The sequence below is a fragment of the Cydia strobilella genome, chromosome Z, assembly GCF_947568885.1.
Source record: "Cydia strobilella chromosome Z, ilCydStro3.1, whole genome shotgun sequence".
NCBI lineage: Eukaryota > Metazoa > Arthropoda > Insecta > Lepidoptera > Tortricidae > Cydia > Cydia strobilella.
The window spans coordinates 7,740,673-7,758,954 of NC_086068.1; the positions used below are offsets into that span (position 1 = coordinate 7,740,673).

The 18,282-nt window shown below is 36.8% G+C and overlaps 1 protein-coding gene across 1 annotated transcript in view; it reads right to left on the minus strand.

Annotated features, from left to right (window-relative positions):
- Positions 1-18,282, minus strand: part of LOC134753935 (uncharacterized) — a 35,413-nt gene extending 17,131 nt beyond the window's left edge. The window contains exons 1-2 of the mRNA XM_063689914.1: positions 18,139-18,282; positions 992-1,121 (exon numbers count right to left, since the gene is read on the minus strand). Of these exons, the coding sequence (XP_063545984.1) occupies positions 992-1,121; positions 18,139-18,249 (241 nt within the window). The 5' untranslated portion in view covers positions 18,250-18,282. The remainder of the gene's footprint in view (positions 1-991; positions 1,122-18,138) is intronic.

The following is an 18,282-nucleotide window of genomic DNA, read 5'->3' on the forward strand; positions in this document are numbered from 1 at the left end:
AGATTTAATTCCCTCCTAAATTGTAGGAGGGTATCCCAATATCGGGACGTCGGGATGTATTATAAATTCAATATACGCGATATAATCCGTTTTCATAGTTTTATTTCATGAGTAACTATCGCGGTAACCGAAGACAATATTACGATAGAATGTATTTAAATATAGATAAATGATTTTTTTTATTTGCATTAATTATTTTTATGATTTTGACCCATGTTCTTTCACTGATATGCGTTAAAATTGTTAAATAACAAACGAAACCGTCAACGCCATCTATACGACTGTAGGCCAAAACTAGTAGCGCCCTCTGAACGAGAATCAAATTTTCTTGATTTTCGAGGCACGTTTTTTCCTTAGACTGTATCCATCTATTACGGAGTTATATCTATCTTTGCTCATACAATGAAAGTTTCGTTAATTCCATTCGTGCCAGCTTTCAACCTGTATACTAACAGACAACTTTGACCACTCGCTTAAATCACTGACAATACAATACAATACTCTCACATACCGTAAAATGGGGTGAGAGGGTTCGCGGGGAGAGTTGGGTTATGAATGGGGAGAGAAGGTATGAAAGGGGGGTGAGATAGGATTTTAAGGCTACTGCTACAAAAATAATGTATTCCAATTTAAAATGGAGCTATTTTTATCCTGAAATAAATAAATCTAAATCTAGTAATACTCATAATAAAACAAAACGATTCAACAATCTTCTAAAATCACCTTTGTATGAAAACCCATCTCACCCCAATTACGAGGGACTACGGGGTTTGGGGATTCCCTGTTTACCGTCAAAGTTATGAAAATAAAATAAAAACTAAAATACAAACGTCTGTAACACTTATAATATACACCATTCAGTTTGCATGCGTAAAAATAAAATGTTATCGAGATTTGAATGTCGGTTTTGTTCTTACTCACCCCATTTTACGGTAGTTTACAATGAATGCACAAAAACATGAACAAACATAATTGGATAGAGGTAACTGACCTCGGTTCTTGGCGCCCCTCTCACTTCGAATCAGCACCTCGTGGTCGCTCTCCTCCCACACCTCACCGTCGGAAGCTACTGCCATGGACAGCAGCACTAGGCCGCCGACCAGCCACATCCAGTGTTTATTCTGGGGACAAAGATGTAAAGTACTGTATTTACCGCAGTAAATCATACGATGTAATGTATTTCCAACGGCTCGCCTACGCAAACACCACGTGATACAAATTGCCCTGCCCGCGGTCACTCTAACTGTCAGTGACGTCACCTTGACGTAAGCGCTCGAGACGTCTATACACTACAAAAGACAACATTCACCTATATATATCTTTTAAGTAACTAGGTATACCCGCGCCAAATGTGCACACTCGGAAATGCCTTTTCAGATATAAAATAAGACTGATGACTTGTCTCACGTGTTGTTGGAATGCGTCCGGAATTCGGACTTGAGAAAAAGAATTTTTGGTAGTCTGGGCTCCATGCACAATGGACAGATCAATTGTTGGTTGGCAGAACCTATATCGGACAAAGCAATCAGTGTTTACCACTTTATTGACCTCTCCCTTGAGTAGGGAACTATGATAGCACCCATGAGGCTGACATGTTCACCTAGAGTGTCCAAAGCCTCCATAAAAACCAGATTAAAAAAAAAAAAAAAAAAAAAAAAAGATATAAAATAATAATTTTAATTATCTTTAACACGAAGTTAAGATGCAGTATAGGTATATATAGGTTCAGTCAGCAGAGTTTTTGAAAAATCGCAGCGCTTTTTTAGATCATAATACGGTTGCAGAAAATATGATTAGAAATCATGAGGCATTTCTCTAGTTAACTTCATTGATTCGAATACTGATGAAACAACTTTCGCTCGATAGAAAAAAAATCACGAACATTGATCTAAAATGCACCACTGTTTACACAAAAGCTAAAAATATGAAAACAGCCTCTAAAAATCCGTAACTTTTTGTGATCGAACTCATCAGTTTTTTTTGTTAAAACATACTATAAATACCTAATACCTAACAATTGAAAACAATGATATCCTCGATCCCGCGCAAGCACAGCCGTCTCGCTCACGCTCTGTGAGAGTGAGAGAAGAACCTGAACTCACGGCTCCTTAATTATAATACTGGTCTTTGAAAAATTAACTTAATTTACCTAACTATTTTGGCCCGAAGTTTATGATCATTTAATTATACACACATATTGAGATCACAAAGCATTCACAAATAAATCAGGATTTTGTCTATGGGTTATAAAATAACGCTACCGCTGCCCACAAATGTTCGCGGTAAATCAAAATAAGCCCCGGAAGCGGGAGCGTTGGCCGAAAATACTTCAACTAGGCAGCTTTTATTTTATAGCTGCCGTTGTTGGCTCATAACATCTGCCATGCATCGGGCCATTACGACTGAACACTGAATATTTTTTTTATGTACGCAGGACAGTCATATCTGCAACAAATTCTGACACGACTGTATTTATAGGGCCGGTTAATCGCGGACAAATAATTGATACGTTCTTGATGCGCGAACGAAGGATGCAGTGCGTGCGGCGCACTCAAGAATCAGACAAAAATCAAATGGCTGATCGCGACTCCATATAATGGCGATTCATCGTTGCGATATTCATTGCACGGGTTTTGTTGCGGTTTTTGATATCGTCTTCGACGCCGTTAAACGCAAGATTGGCGAAACTTGTATAAGTTTAAAATGTGTTATACTTTTTTGAAAAAAAAAAAAAAAAAAACAAAAAAAAAAAAAAGTAAATCGATAACGATATTGACATACACTACCGATCCGTCGTTTCGATCGGTCTGTAACGACGGATTGTAAAGATGAATCGTACCATGAGTGAACGGTTCACTGTGAACCCATTGCTCCGTGTATCAGCGCTGTATCCCTCGATCGCGCATCGATCGTAACGGCCAATTGCTCCGTGTATTGACTGGCATTATCGAAGCGACCGATCGTCACGATTTTCGTCAGATTGATCGAAGCGATTAATCGTACCATGTATGGAGACCCTAAGTGTAAGGCCTGAGTGGACGCTCGAGTTGGGCGTGAAGCGGGGCGGGGCGTGCGGTGTGCATGTTAAACAAATGCAAACGTATAGGACCGGCCTTAGTGCACGTTGCTCACATCACATCACTTTTTAACCCGACGCCACTCTGTACGCCCCGCCAAACGCTCCGCTTCGAGCGTCCACTCAGCCCTTACACTAAGAACCCGGGCGACCATCTGAGCCTTTCTTTAATTCCCACCTTTCACCAATCACCATATTTTCGGCCTTCTAGCCTAGTCGGCATTGACCCTGCCTATTATGAAGCAGGAGATCCCGGGTTCGAATCCCGGTAAGGGCGTTTATTATGTGTTTATCAGTTTTATCACGCATATTTCTTCCTGCAGGCGTATGGTTAAAATAAGCGCTGGATAGAAAGTGACGGACACCGTTTTATCGCGCTGTCACGTAGACAAGAATAACCATTATATCCGTACTGCTGAATTATGGATGTTATCTATGTATAGATTTATCTATATAAGTATGTACTTATATCGTCGCCCATTACCCGTAGTACAAGCTTTGCTTAGTTTGGGGCTAGGTTAATCTGTGTAAAGGGGCCCACTGATTATCTGTCCGCCGGACGACATCAGCCTGTCAGTTAGAACAAAAATTTGACAGTTCCAAACAACTGACAGACTGATTTCGTCCGGCGGACTGGTGATCAGTGGGCCCCTTTAGATTGTTTCTAAATATGTATTATTATTTTACCTTTATTTTAAATAGACATTCGCACATGCTAAAGTAATTTATAAATTTGCATCTATTTGAAAAATAAAATAAACCGCTTAGCAACGTACAACATTCGCAATGCAAAAAACAAATGAAATGAGGTAGTCAAAAAATACTTTGACAAAGATTTTCACTGCAGCATATTGTTGACAATTTTAACAAACGTTTGCGTTTTTGTATCACAAATACAGCATGGCTACCACGAGTTGGCATTTGAAATTTACGTTAGCGACTGCGTGAACTCGATCGCATTCCCTCTCTATCGCACAAATACATCAGTGCGAGCGAGATGGACTGCGATCGAGTTACGCAGTCACCAACGTAAACCTCAAGTGTCAACTCGTGGTACGGCCACAGCAGAATATTTTATAGACAATACGTTTTGTTTTAGTTAGATGATTGTAGTTTTAATTTTGATGATCTGTCAAATGGACTTGAAAATCTCGTAATGGTGAAACCTCACTCGCGCATATAAATGCATCTCGGAGAAAAAACTATGAAATATAGTGTCTAAATATCAAAAACGTTAAGAAAAAAGTGAGCTAACCACCGGAAGCCAAGAAATAGCCTACAAAATCCAAATAAATTACTGAGAAAAAATTAATTACCTACATTGAAAACACAGAATACAACAAGCAAATTACAGACCTGAAAAAATCTTATAAACATTGATTCGGACTTTTATCGAAACCTCTACCAGGACAAAGGCAGCGACGAAAATGAAAACGAAAAATATGAATTAGAATAAAATAAAATAAAATTAATAAAATCAACCCATTCAACTCCAAAGAAATAATGAAAAAAAAGAAATCCTTAAAGAATGAAAAAAGCCTCAGGCCCTGACAATATTCCGAACGAGTCTTAAAATTTGGGAAAGAAATACTAATAGGTCATAGTACAACTCTTTTTAATAAGATACTAGAGAAACAAGAAATACCGGAGAATTGGGGAGAGTCCCGTAAAATCCTATTAAACATAAAGGGAGATCCTTCCGATATTAATAATTATAGGCCAATTAGTCTATTACCAAATATGTACAAATTGTTCGCTATGTGCCTAGAACAAAGAATGGAGCAAATCATAGAGGCAAGTCAACCAGTGGAACAAGCTGGAGTCCGCCCTGGATACTCAACTACCGAACATATCCATACACTAGACCAAGTAGTGGAAAAGCACCTAGAATATAAATATTAATCAACATATCTACCTCGCATACATCGATTACGCGAAGGCGTTCGATTCAATTTCCCACGAGAGTATCTGGCAAGCACTGATGCATCAAGGCCTTATCAAGGCGTCCCAACTAGATATAAAAATATAACCAAAGATATACCTATACAAGAAAAGTAAAAGTAGAGTAAAACTAGACAGGTTGGGACCAATAATAAAAATACGTAGAGGTGTGAAGTAAGGGGACCCAATGTCACCCAAAATATTTATATCTGTACTCCAAAATATTATAATTGGAACAGGAAAGGAATACAGATTGGCAGGGAGTTTCTGAGCAACCTGCACTTCGCAGATGATATCATACTATTCGCAAATTCACCAAAACAACTAGAAACGATGATAGTAGAACAGAATAAGGCTGGCCAAGCTATAGGATTACAACTAAACACTTTGAAAACAAACGACGCTACAAATAATAGACGCAGTACAAAACACGCAGGCTAAAATGGAAATGGGCAGGACATCTTGCCAGGTCCACAGATAATAGACAGACAAAACGCGTCACTAAATGGATGGGGTCCAAGTGGCAAAAGGAGATCAGGAAAACCAAAAGACCGATGGATCAACGACATCAAAATCATAGCGGGGACAGATTGGATGGAGAAGGCAAAAAATACCGGGTGATTGGAGACAGTTGGAGGAGGCCTATACCCAAAAAGGGGCCATGACTTGAAAAAATTATTGTTTTTAACTTTTTTTGTACGTAAAATGTAAGTAAATAAAGGCTTTATTATTATTATTTAAGTAGTTTTAATTTTCGATGACTTTGTAAAATATGTGTGTAGCTGTGGTGACCGAGTGGATGAATATGATGTCCGACTTTCAATCCGGAGGTCGAGAGTTCAAGTTCTGGCTCGTACCAATGAGTTTATCGGAACTAGCCCAAGCCCTCTCGCGCATGAGAGGCCTATGCCCAGCAGTGGGATGTACATATATAGGCTGAATTATTAATGTATGTCTTCCCCATCACGGAACAATGGTGTTGTGGACCTTTGGGAGGCGTGAGCGGAGCCGAAGCCAACACGAAGAGGACCTTTTGACATTTTAATGAAATGTAAGGTACACCGAGCGGATGCTGCCAGCGGAAAAGCCAGTGTTTCAAAAGCAGGATGTTGTATAAACTAACTAGTAAAATCAGTTTCAAAGGCGCTCCGTTTAAAACTTATTTGCGGATAAACTTTTAACGGGTGGTAACTACTGTCCGGAATGTTCGCGGAGGCGCACACGGACGACTTTTTTTGCGATTATACGCAACAGATCGGCGTCCCTTATGCGGGGACTGTGTGGCAGTAACAATAGTATCCTGAAAACGTTGGCAGGTAAGATGGATGCACCATTACTCAAACACTGGAACAATCTACATGTGGCAGCAACAGATGTTGAGAAATGGTGCATCTAGATTGCCTAGATTTTATTTATTTTATTTGTTATTGTATTTTATTTTATAATTTATGGGTGTGTTTTGTAAATTGTAATTGTATGTCACTAACCTTAATTAATTTCAAGTTTTATTGTGCTTACTAACACTATATGGATCAAAATGATTCGAAATAAATAATTGAATTGAATTGAATAAAGGGCACAACCAGACCTGGCAAAGTATTCACATTTAAGTACCTACGGCAGGCGGGTCAAACGCTCGGGTCGGATGGACCAGTGAAACTGAGACCACGAGATCGTAACAACTACATGCGAGCACAGAGCTCATATAATATTAGAAAGCCTGACCATTAGAGCGTTTTCACATTGTCCGATCCGGTATCGGATGTAGGATCCGACATCCGCGTAGTCAGGCTTCGGCGGGCGCGCGCCCGGGCGCCGTCTTTAGCGGTCACGCACACTACAACAAGCATTATGCCTAGACATATGCACACAAACAAATATTATCGGTCCGACAGCTGACGGGGGGCTCCGACATGGCTGAATTTATCGGAAGCGCCTTTCCGATATCGGATGTCGGAAGGCGCCTATGACAAAAATAGCTGCAGGAGAGTGCCATACTTTAAAAACTGACGGTTGTTGCAATTTTATCCACAAGAGTGGTAAAGTAACCTGACGAAAATTTTGAGTTGTTTCTTCATGTTGGCTAGTAAAATTGAGTTGATACTTTGAATGCAAAAATTTTAATTACGTTCATTTGTAAAGCCTGACCAGTAATATATGATCATTGTCAAGAGGGCGCTGTTATTTTCATGTATAGGGTGACAGTTTAGTATAGTATGAAAATATTAGTTCCAGTGAAATTCCGCAACATGGCGCGTGATCATATATTCCTGGTCAGGCTTTAAATGAAATGTGTTAAGATTGAAACCAAACATGGTGTTTTGCGTTTCGCTACTCGATATTGCAAGGAGTTGGCGCGCTGAATACCATATCTACTAGAAAAACGACTTTACTGAATTTAGTATTTAAATTCCATTATTTCAAACGTTTAAGTATGATGTGATCGCTATTCGCCAACTTTCGCTCTTTGCAGACTATTTCAATTTTTATACTTTTAGTTATAGTTGTGCCGCCTTTTTAATTTTTCATATTGTTTCTTCGTATTTAGCTGACCTTCTACAGATACTGGAATTTGACAGCACCTAGCAGACTTTTTAGGGTTCCGTACCCAAAGGGTAAAAACGAGACCCTATTACTAAGACTCCGCTGTCCGTCTGTCTGTCACCAGGCTGTATCTCATGAACCATGATAGCTACACAGTTAACATTTTCACAGGTGATCTATTTCTGTTGCCGCTATAACAACAAATACTAAAAACAAAATAAAATAAATATTTAAGGGGGGGGGGGGGGTATACAAAAAACGTGATTTTTTTGCCGTTTTTTGCGTAATGGTACGGAACTCTTAGTGCGCGAGTCCGGCTCGCACTTGGCCGGTTTTTTCCAATATCCTATCTAACTTTATAGTTTTGCCGACTTTTTCATCATATCGAAATTTATCTGCCTCTTTATCGCTCGAATATGCAATCGTGATATTATTGACAGAGAGGCAGATAACGAAATTACGATTTTCGTGTTTCGCGGTAGGCCGTCACTATTTGCCAGTGCCCCTGAGCGCCCCCTACGCAGAGTTTTGCGTAATATCCCCTATTAAGAAATATTTGAACTGTATTCTTTACGCATGACAATGCGCGTGGTACTGTGGTAGTGCTTTTACAACAAGTGTATCCTGAATAATTCGTTCGATTATTCCGCCAACCTCTCCATGGCGGCGGTTAGAGGGAATTTCCAATTAGGCTCACGGGTGACACCTTTGAAATGCAGATTGCCTCCAAACATTCTAGACAAAGTTCATCCAGTCAGTTTAGTGTAGGTAGTTTCTATGCCTTTCAGCTATAGTCTGGCTATTGACGGCTGAACATAGCACCTAAATATAATATACAATATTTATCCTATAAGCGTTTGGTGTCTTCATTCCCCCAAGATAATTGATTATTGTGTTTGGCTATCACGACTTACGAAACATTCAGCTGGGATTGTAAATAGGTTTTCTAAATATATAAGTAGGTATACCAAGTACAAAGTAATGAAAGTACCCATGAAAAGTGTAACTTTTCAGCTTGGTATTTCACTTATGTTTAATAGACAATTAAAACGATTTAAGACATGGAGACAGTGAAACTTACATAAAAATATAATATATGTATATCTTGAGGGACAATCGGGAGGAAAAACGATTAATTAGAACGATTTTCTAATAATTTCCTCCATTAAAGGATGACTCACGTTAGACCGGGCCGTGTCCGGGCCGGAGCTTCCGGCGCTTACTTGTCTATGACATGACAGGTGATCACGTGATGCTTTCCATAGAAAACGAAGCGCCGGAAGCTCCGGCCCGGACACGGTCCGGTCTAACGTGAGTCATCCTTAATGCGCTAAGCACCTGTAAAAAGCGTGAAACTCGATAGGTATGTAATAGTGATGTTGGTAATTAGGTGTCGTAACGTAATAATAAAATATCATTATGCAATTCCAGAATACCATATGTATTTTATACATTTGGAAATGAAACTAGCAATTTCCTGAATTGGGTAGTTGACAATGTTTTTTTTATGGTATCAGTCGATCAGGTTTGTTTTGAGGATCAAATGTCTGTATGGGACCCATTGTCTTTAAAGCAATACAAATCACAAATGATGGTCAAAGTCTGGACCTGCACTTTACTGAGCAAACGCTCCAAAATGGCAACACATCGTGACGTCACTGTGTCACTTTGCTTAGAAGCCGTTTCGATGTATGGAAAACAAGGGAATTGTGATTTGGTCGGTAAAATGTTGCTTTTATGTATATTGTAACTATTCAATATTTTTTAAAATAAAATGCAAGGAATCCAATGGTACCGTTATTTTTTTCCTATTTAAAAGTAAAAAAAAGGGTTTTTTTTTTCGAAACAATTCTAGTATTTTTTTATTGTTCCCATGTATTTTTTAAGTTTCCAACTTATTGTGATAAATTGCTAATTTTCTATCTATTTAACTAGATTTAGTCATAAAATTCAACATGTGTCAACATGTCAACAACCCTATTGGAATCATGATAGATGTCGCTCTAACTAACTAAGCCTGTTCCAATTTGATTACGCTGGGCAGCATTAGCACCCAAAATTTACGTTAGAGTACATCCTTTCCGAAATACACATGATACGAATAATAAAATATTATTTTGGTGTTGAGTGTTAATTCTCTATAAACCGTACAATAATTTATTTACATACAAGATATAATACAGTGGTACTACTAAACGAAATTAATAACTAGCTTAAATCTAAAATAGGCCCTTGAGGCATTGTACCAAGGATGCAGGCGGCATTTCCTCGCTGTATCGCAATGCTGATACGTTGTGCGAGGAAGCCGCCAGCTCTTCGGTCACCAGTTACGTCAACCGTGCATAAATAAAATTGTATATATTTACATCTGTTAATTAAATATGTTGCATATTGATAATGTAGGTTTTATGACAGCAAAACAAATCTCTCGTGAATATGCCAGGTTAGTACTATTATCCTAATACACGTAAATATAATGAAAATGTTAAAGAATCAGACAACATTTGTTTAGTTATGAGTACTTAATTTTAATTTCCGGTATCTGGCGATAAAATGACTACTTGTGTAATGAAATTTCTGTTAAAGCTCCGGAAATTAGTCAGACAGCTATAAATCACTTTGATGCTGATATTTTTTATAAGATTAAGAAATTGTTCAGATGATATTGTACAGTGAGCATCAACAAATTGCGTATCAAACAATTTCAATTTTCAATTTCAAATTATTGCACATTATTTCCTTAGAACTATAACATTTTTAATTATTCGGCTAATACAATTAACAAATACAAGTATCCCATACAATACATCTTTTTCTCCCAAATAATCTGACACTTTATAGTAAGACTAGCTGTTGCCCGCGACTTCGTACGCGTGGATTTGTATGTTGGTTGGTTATATTCTACATGAGCATAATACCTATATAGAACATTATGCAGCAAAAGATATCTGTAGGGACGGTTAATTATTTGTTAATAATTATACAACGCATGAAATTTGTCTTTCACAAAGTACGAAGTTTCGAGCCCCTAACTGAAAAAAATTGTTCTCGATATAATCTCTCTAAACACTGATTTTCAGGTCTACTATTTAAAAAAAAATATCGCTCCCGATGCTAACTTTATTAATACAAACTTTTCAAACACGGTGCAAAGAACGTTGAAATAACTTTTTTTTGTAATATTATGCAATGTCTTTCTAAGAAGTTTCAAAGTCCACTTTTTAACCCTTTTAGGGGATGAATTTTTAAAAAACGCTGAAATTACTTTTCCTGTATTCTAATAATATACAAAGTTTTAGGTCCCGCATTTGATAAAATTTTTGATCTGCATACAAACTGTCAACCCCTTTTTCACCACCTTAGGGGATGAATTTTCAAAAACGCTAAAATTAGTTAACTTCTTTTTTAATAATATATCGTTTACCTAGGGTTCGAATTCATAGCTTAAAATAAAACTTAAACCCCATACAAACTTTGGACCCTCATTTCATCCCCTTAGGGGATGAATTTTGAAAAACCCCTTCTTAGTGGATACTAACGTTATAAAAACTACCTATTGCGAAAATTTCAGCTCTCTAGGTTCAACGGTTTGGGCTGGGCGTTGATTTAGGTTTAAAGAATTTTATTACTCATAAGAATATTACAATTCACTTACATGAGTACTTATACTAATAATTAATTATCTTGACGAGTACATTGTTATATGATAATACGTGCAAAATTAAGTTTTTGGAAAATAGACAAATTGACACTCAAAATATGCAGTATGTGGGTAGGGAGACATTTATTTTGGCCGCAGCGACTTACATAAGTAAGTACGCGTGCACATTATAATAGGTTACCATGCACAGATTCTTCCGCTGTGCGAGCGCAGGCGCGAGGTCTCAGGCTAACCAGAACTGCAGAACGCGGGATGCGTAGCGACTATGTAATTGAAGATCGTGGTTACTGAACTAGCTCGGGCGCGCCACTAACTTGTCTGCGCTCGGCAGGCGATCAGAATAGTACATAGCGATAACAAGTTAAACTACTAGTCAACAATAACACAGCTTATAAAACAGAGGATGCACTTATAACTAAAACATATATTTTTTATAAACTTATTTAAATTACATATTTCAGTAAACAAAGTTTGGAAGCAAATCAAATTATTTTGTTAAATATTTTGATTTGTATTTTAATGTTTGTTTCTATTTCAGTTTATAATACATATTTCAGTGATAAATATTTAATACTTTACATACATTCAATTTTCATATTTTATTATATTTAAAAGAAGCTATTTTTGCCAATAGCCTGCTTTTATTTATTTATTTTATTTAAGTGAGTCAGTCAGTCAGTCAGGACTTTTACGTTTATATATATAGATTTTTCTATAAATTTATGTTTGACAATTTTCTTAAATTTATAATCTGGCAAATTAATTATATGATTAGGAATTTTGTTGTAGAAATCAAAAGTAGGTATGTAGATATTATGTAATAGCTTAACAACTATTGTATGTATCAATATTTTGAAGGTACCTTTTTCAGATTTTTGCTCATATCTCGAATATCTGTACGAATAGCATTATAATTACTTCGGACAAAAGATTCTACATAAAATTTTCTACAAATTAGATCATATTCATTTTTACTCTACGGTTAATACTTTACGAGCTACAGGATGTTTAAATCAACAAAGAGATAAAAAATAGACGATTTAAGAAAACGTCGTTTTTTCGTATAGTTGTTCATCATAACTCAAATGTTTAGTTTAGAATAAGCAAGCTTAGTCACCTGCTGATCAATTATAAAATTAAACGGCCCAGGTCATGTCGGGGCCATGCTCAGTGTAGAGTTCCGTAGTTACCCATCCGTCAAAATATACTTTTTGCAAAAACTCAAAAAAGGCTTAACCGATCAGATTCGCTATAGTTTTCCATGAAATTCTTTACTAAGCTCTACTTTCACGATTTTTTCCATATTTTTTGGACTCGTGGTTCAAAACAAAAGTTAGTGACTCACAAACATTATTTTTTCTTTCAAAGCGGTTATGCCCGGAAATATCACGTTTATCAAAAAAATGTTCTTAAAGACTCATACTTATTTTAAAAGACCTATCCAATGACACCCCAAACTATAGGGTTGAAGCAAAAAAAAATTCATCCCCACTTCTCGACCATGGTCTAACTTTTGAACCATGGGTCCAAAAAATATGAAAAAAAACGTGAAAGTAAAGCTTATTAAAGAATTTCAAGAAAAACTATAGCAAACCTGATCGGTTAAGCCATTTTTGAGTTTTTGCAAAAAGTATATTTTATTGGGCGGGTAACTACGGAAGTACGAAACCATACACTGAGCATGGCCAGACATGCTCTTGACCGGTTTATTTTTATTTTTGATCAGCAGGCGACTCAACTTGCTTATTCTATACTAAAAATTTCAGTTATGATGAACAACTACGAATAAACGACGTTTTCTTATGTCGTCTATTTTTCATCTCTTAGTTAACTTAAACACCCTGTCGCTCGTCGCTCCTAAAGTATTGATCGTAGAGTAAAAATAAATACAACCTAATTTGTAGAACATTTTATGTAGAAACTTTTGTTCGAAGTAATTATAATGCTATTTCGTACAGATATTCGAGATAGAAGCAAAAATCTGAAAAAATATACCTTCCACCCCCCCCCCCCTCACACCCTCAGCACACCCCCCACCCCCGAGGACTTTTAGTATGTTTATCTGGACACCACAAGGTACAGTTTATACCAATTTTCAAAACTACACGAATTATTTCCGCAGATTTCTTTAATTTTCTTGGGTTATAACTATAATATCCTATTTATTATAGGTATACATTGAGGTAGATACATTGAGTAATTATTACTATAGACGACATACCAAACAATGAAATTGTCGCAATCACAGCCTGTACCACGTGACCAAAACGTCGTAAGCACCGTAAAATTCATGGCTCTTAGAGCGTTTTCACATTGTCCGATCCGATATCGGATGTAGAATCCTACATCCACGTAGTCAGGCCGCGGGGGCGCGCCCGGGCGCCGTCTATAGTGGTCACGCATACTACTACAAGCATTATGCCTAGTGCTTACATATACGCACACAAACAAATATTATCGGTCCGACAGCTGACGGGGGGCTCCGACATGGCTGAATTTATCGGAAGCGCCTTTCCGATATCGGATGTCGGAAGGCGCCTATGACAAAAACAGCTGCAGGAGAGTGCCATGGGCATTAAGTCCGTCGTTTTGCGGTATTTATAGTTATTTAGTAATAATGATTTATTAAATGCATAAATAAATACAGAGAAACTCATATATCTTACATTTTACTTCCTTCCGACATCCGATATCGGATCGGAAAATGTGAAAACGCTTTTACGCGTTCAGGTCGCGAGATTCACGCTCCGCTTCTATGGTTTGATGCCAAAACCGCAAAATACTGATTCTCTGCCGTTTCTATACGTTAGTAATAATAGTTCAATGGATAGGAAACATATCTTACCCTTTTATCTAATTTTGTATCGCTTGTTAATTTGAACTTACTTTACTCTTTGCATATAACTTAGTCACTAATCAACTTGACAAACACATTGAATCTCAAATTGGTACGCAATATCTAAATCAATATCTCATCACCTCACTAGTTAAATTGAATGGACTGACGGAATGCTCATCCGATATTCCGAGCTGTTAGGCGTTAGGCGGGGGTTTCCTAGGATTCTAATGATGCTATTAATAGAATTAGAACTACCTACAATGTCCACTCCGCTTAACGAGAATCCATTGAAATCAAATTGATCTTTATTACTTTATTAGTTATTCACTCGATTGGTTCATTTTAGCACTAAATCGGGGAATTAGAAAAAGCACATAAAATTAGGCTACTTTATACATATAGTCATATATGTATCTACTAGTGATGTACCGACTAGTTTTTTTACATATACAGTAGATACTATCTACTACTGTCATAGGTTTACCACACTACCGAAGAAGTTGCATTTTTCGAGCGTATGGTATGTATGCTTGTCTAATTCTTTGACATGCCTTACAGAGTAACCGTTGGACTAATTTCAAAATTCTTCTATTTTTTTTTTGTAATTTTTTTTTCTATTCTTTTATTTCTTAAAGCCAATAGACTTATATTGACCTCCATATCACTATGGACCGTGATTACATTTTGTATTGTTTTTGAGCTCCCGATATTTCGACTTCGACGCAGTTACATGCATCTTGTTCACGGACACAAAAGAAAATGGGAAAGTTTTCTCCCATACAAAAATCAGGGACACACCATTTTTGTATTTTTCTGCTGCGTTACCGTACAAAATGTAACTTTTAGCTAATCAAGTTGTTAATTTTAATGTGTTAATTAAATACTTATGTATCTAACAATGCCCGTGTAAACAAAAAAGTAAAAAAATCAATATGGCTTTTGAAAAATCAATTTTTCCGCACACTCGCTCAGTAGATGTGGAATTGCACGCAGGCTTAGCGGGAACTATAGAAAAAAGCGTTTTCCCTAGGGAGTTATGAAGTTTCTAGTATTATAATTAACAGTTTTTTGTCTTTATACTTTATTTTTGTATCGCAAGTGTGATGAAAAAAATTGTGTGTAACTCGGGGCGTAATAATATTGCAAACTCGAGTCTATAAATCGCTCCGGCAAGACGTCGCGATTTAACTATACTCTCGTTTGAAATATTTAACTTACGCCCCATGTTGCACAATGTACTATTTCTTTGCTAGGGAGTCTATAACATGAAATCAGTGTGTGTGTAATATAAGATTTCACTTTTAGACAATTTTAATGAACTAGTTTTAAAATTAGATCGAACCATTAATAATAAAGTAACTACGTACCCTAAAATATGCCTATTTTGTCCCCCATTGGGTAATGCAAAACTATATCACAACCTAATTTAAGTGTTTTATGATAGTTGTGATGGTCTCCTTAAGATCGGCTTATACATATACGAACACAACTACCACTACCTGTATAACTATTTAAAAAAATATTTAATTTCGAATTTTGGAGCATTGTAGGCATATTTTACGGTATCAAAAAGCTAAGTTGTCAATACAACTTATGTGTTTGATACCGCCTATTGATCGGTTTAATAAACCGGTCACTATTTGGTTTGGTGGTGACCCCTGCCTAAGTAGATGGTGGTCTAGGATTTCGATACCCATGAGTTTATTATATTCAACCCCTAATATTTTTAAGTTGATAAACTTGTAAATTTGAATTTCATTAGGAACCTAATACACTTTCAAATAAATATCATAATAAGTATTATATGTGACGTTTTCAACCAAAAGGTAACAAACTGTCGCTTGTCGATAACGTTGATTTCAAATTAAAGCTATAAGGAAATAGCGCCTCATTGACAACCGACAATAAGTACCCTTTTGATTGAGAATGGCACATATTATATTAGTATACCTTAATTTATTTTACGTTTAATGTTAAATAAAGATACTTGCATTTTTTTTTTATATTTTTCATTACACCAGCTTGTAAAAGTTATTGTTGTTTATACTTTAAAAACTGACGGGAAAGTTGTAATTTTATCCACAAGAGTGGTAAAGTAACCTGATGAAAATTTTGAGTCGTTTCTTCATGTTGGCTAGTAAAATTGAGTTTTAAGTGATACTTTGAATGCAAAATTTTTAATTACGTTCATTTGTAAATGATTTGTTATGTTTTACAATACAGTATTTTCCTCGCGTTGGTGTGATGAAAAAATTGTTTTTCACTCGGGAGCAAAGTTCCCTCACAACGCTCAAGATTCCACTTTTAGAAATACTCGCTACGATCGTGGGTCAAGTTTGGAATCTTACGCTTGCTCGGGTATCAATATCAATATTATTACAACTTCGCCCAGTTCGCCCCCTTGAAAACAAATAAATATTTCCGTCTATTAAGTACGTATTTAATTTGTATTTTAAGTAGGTACTTAAACGTTTTAGTCGTCAACCAGGCAATACCTCCCACCTTGAACCAAATGATGTTTTTTAATAATGAATCATAAAACATTTTAGCAACCTACATGTTAGCTACCATACATAACTTATATTTATGTCAATTCGTTATGTTATTTTTTCCTCCAAATTGCGAATTTATTGATATTATCTGTAATCTATTTGAAGTAGACATTGGCATCATATTCTTATGATATCTACAGTATAAATGGGGCATCGATAACACAGAAGTAGTAGTTAAAGCAATTAATTTGTGTAGATACACCGATGCAGTCAATGACTTTCATACATACCTACTTATTTATCCGCCCGTCTAATATTAACTGACCCACGCTACGTCCCTAGATAATAACACAACTGTCATTTGTGCTTTTTATCATCAATAAATAATATTAAACGAGACAGTTTGTCTGTCGGCGTCCCGACTGTTTGTATCTTAGTACCTGCCCGGCACCTCTTTAGAAAAAAGGGTTCCGGTCCGGCCGACCGGCTTGACATATTTAAATGTTTACCTCAAAGTCCTGAGTCCTGATTAATTTTGTCTTGAAAGAAAATGCTTTAGCGATATCAATCGGTACTGAACGCTAACCACGTAAAATAATAGTAAAAACTAATATTCAATTCCTTAATTTATGAGTGTACATGTTCAATTCCATTTCATAACGATTTGATAACTATCAGATTCAGCCTTCAGGCGCAACGACTCATCCTTCGCCATCGCCAGTGACAAATGTCCTCGATAATTTTTAAACGGCACCCCATTAGCAGTTAAATAAATCAACAACAAGCACCTAGACAATCCGCTTGAAAACAAAAAAAAGGTACGTACGCCGCGGCATCCCACTAGAAGAAATCCTAAAAATGCCTACGGAATCAAACCGAGCGCTAGAGAGAGAGGATGAATTGCATGGGTTTACGCAAACAAACACAGTTTGCCTGTTAACGAGATAACGCACACAAACAAAAACTCGCCCTTACCCTGCTGCGCGCAACCTCTTAAGTCGTCCCCTCCGCTCCTAAATAATTTGGTGTGCAATATACCCCTTATAATGAACTAAGTAAATTTGGTTTCCACATGCTACCTACATTAATTTAGATTTGTTTGTTTGTTAAATTGTTAATTGTAACTTAACCTACGGCGCTTACAATCCGAACAAACGAATGTAAACGTTTGTTTTTTGTTTGCGTAATTTCTATTCGCCGTTGACAGATCAATTTCGGTTGACAAAATATTATTTTACACAACACCGACAACAGGAAAATTAATGAAAATTTAAACAAGTAGGGTAGGTAGTCTTACAGTATTATGATTTCGATAGTGACGACAAAAACGCAAATAGATGTATTAAAATCAAAACGAAACTTTAAATCAGACAAAAGTGGATTCTCAAACTTTAAGGACGTCATTTAAAAAAATACTTTAAAAAGTCAACGGTTTGTTAGGCGCAACTATTTTGAAATGTTAACAAAACTTCGTCGAAGTAATAAATCAGTTGCATGTGAATCTAGAAACTTGTAAAACGCGTTCAAAGCATTTATGTTATACACTGGTGCATCAGAAACAGGTTGTGTTAATAATTGAACTTACCTCCATCTGACGTCGCGCGTGTCGAGTAGTCGGGAGCAGCGGGCAGCAGGCGCACGGGCGACGGTCGGGCGAGGAATGGCGCGCCGCCGCGCCGCGGGCAGTCACAGCCATGAGCCAGCAGCAGGACGCCCGCCTATTGATCTG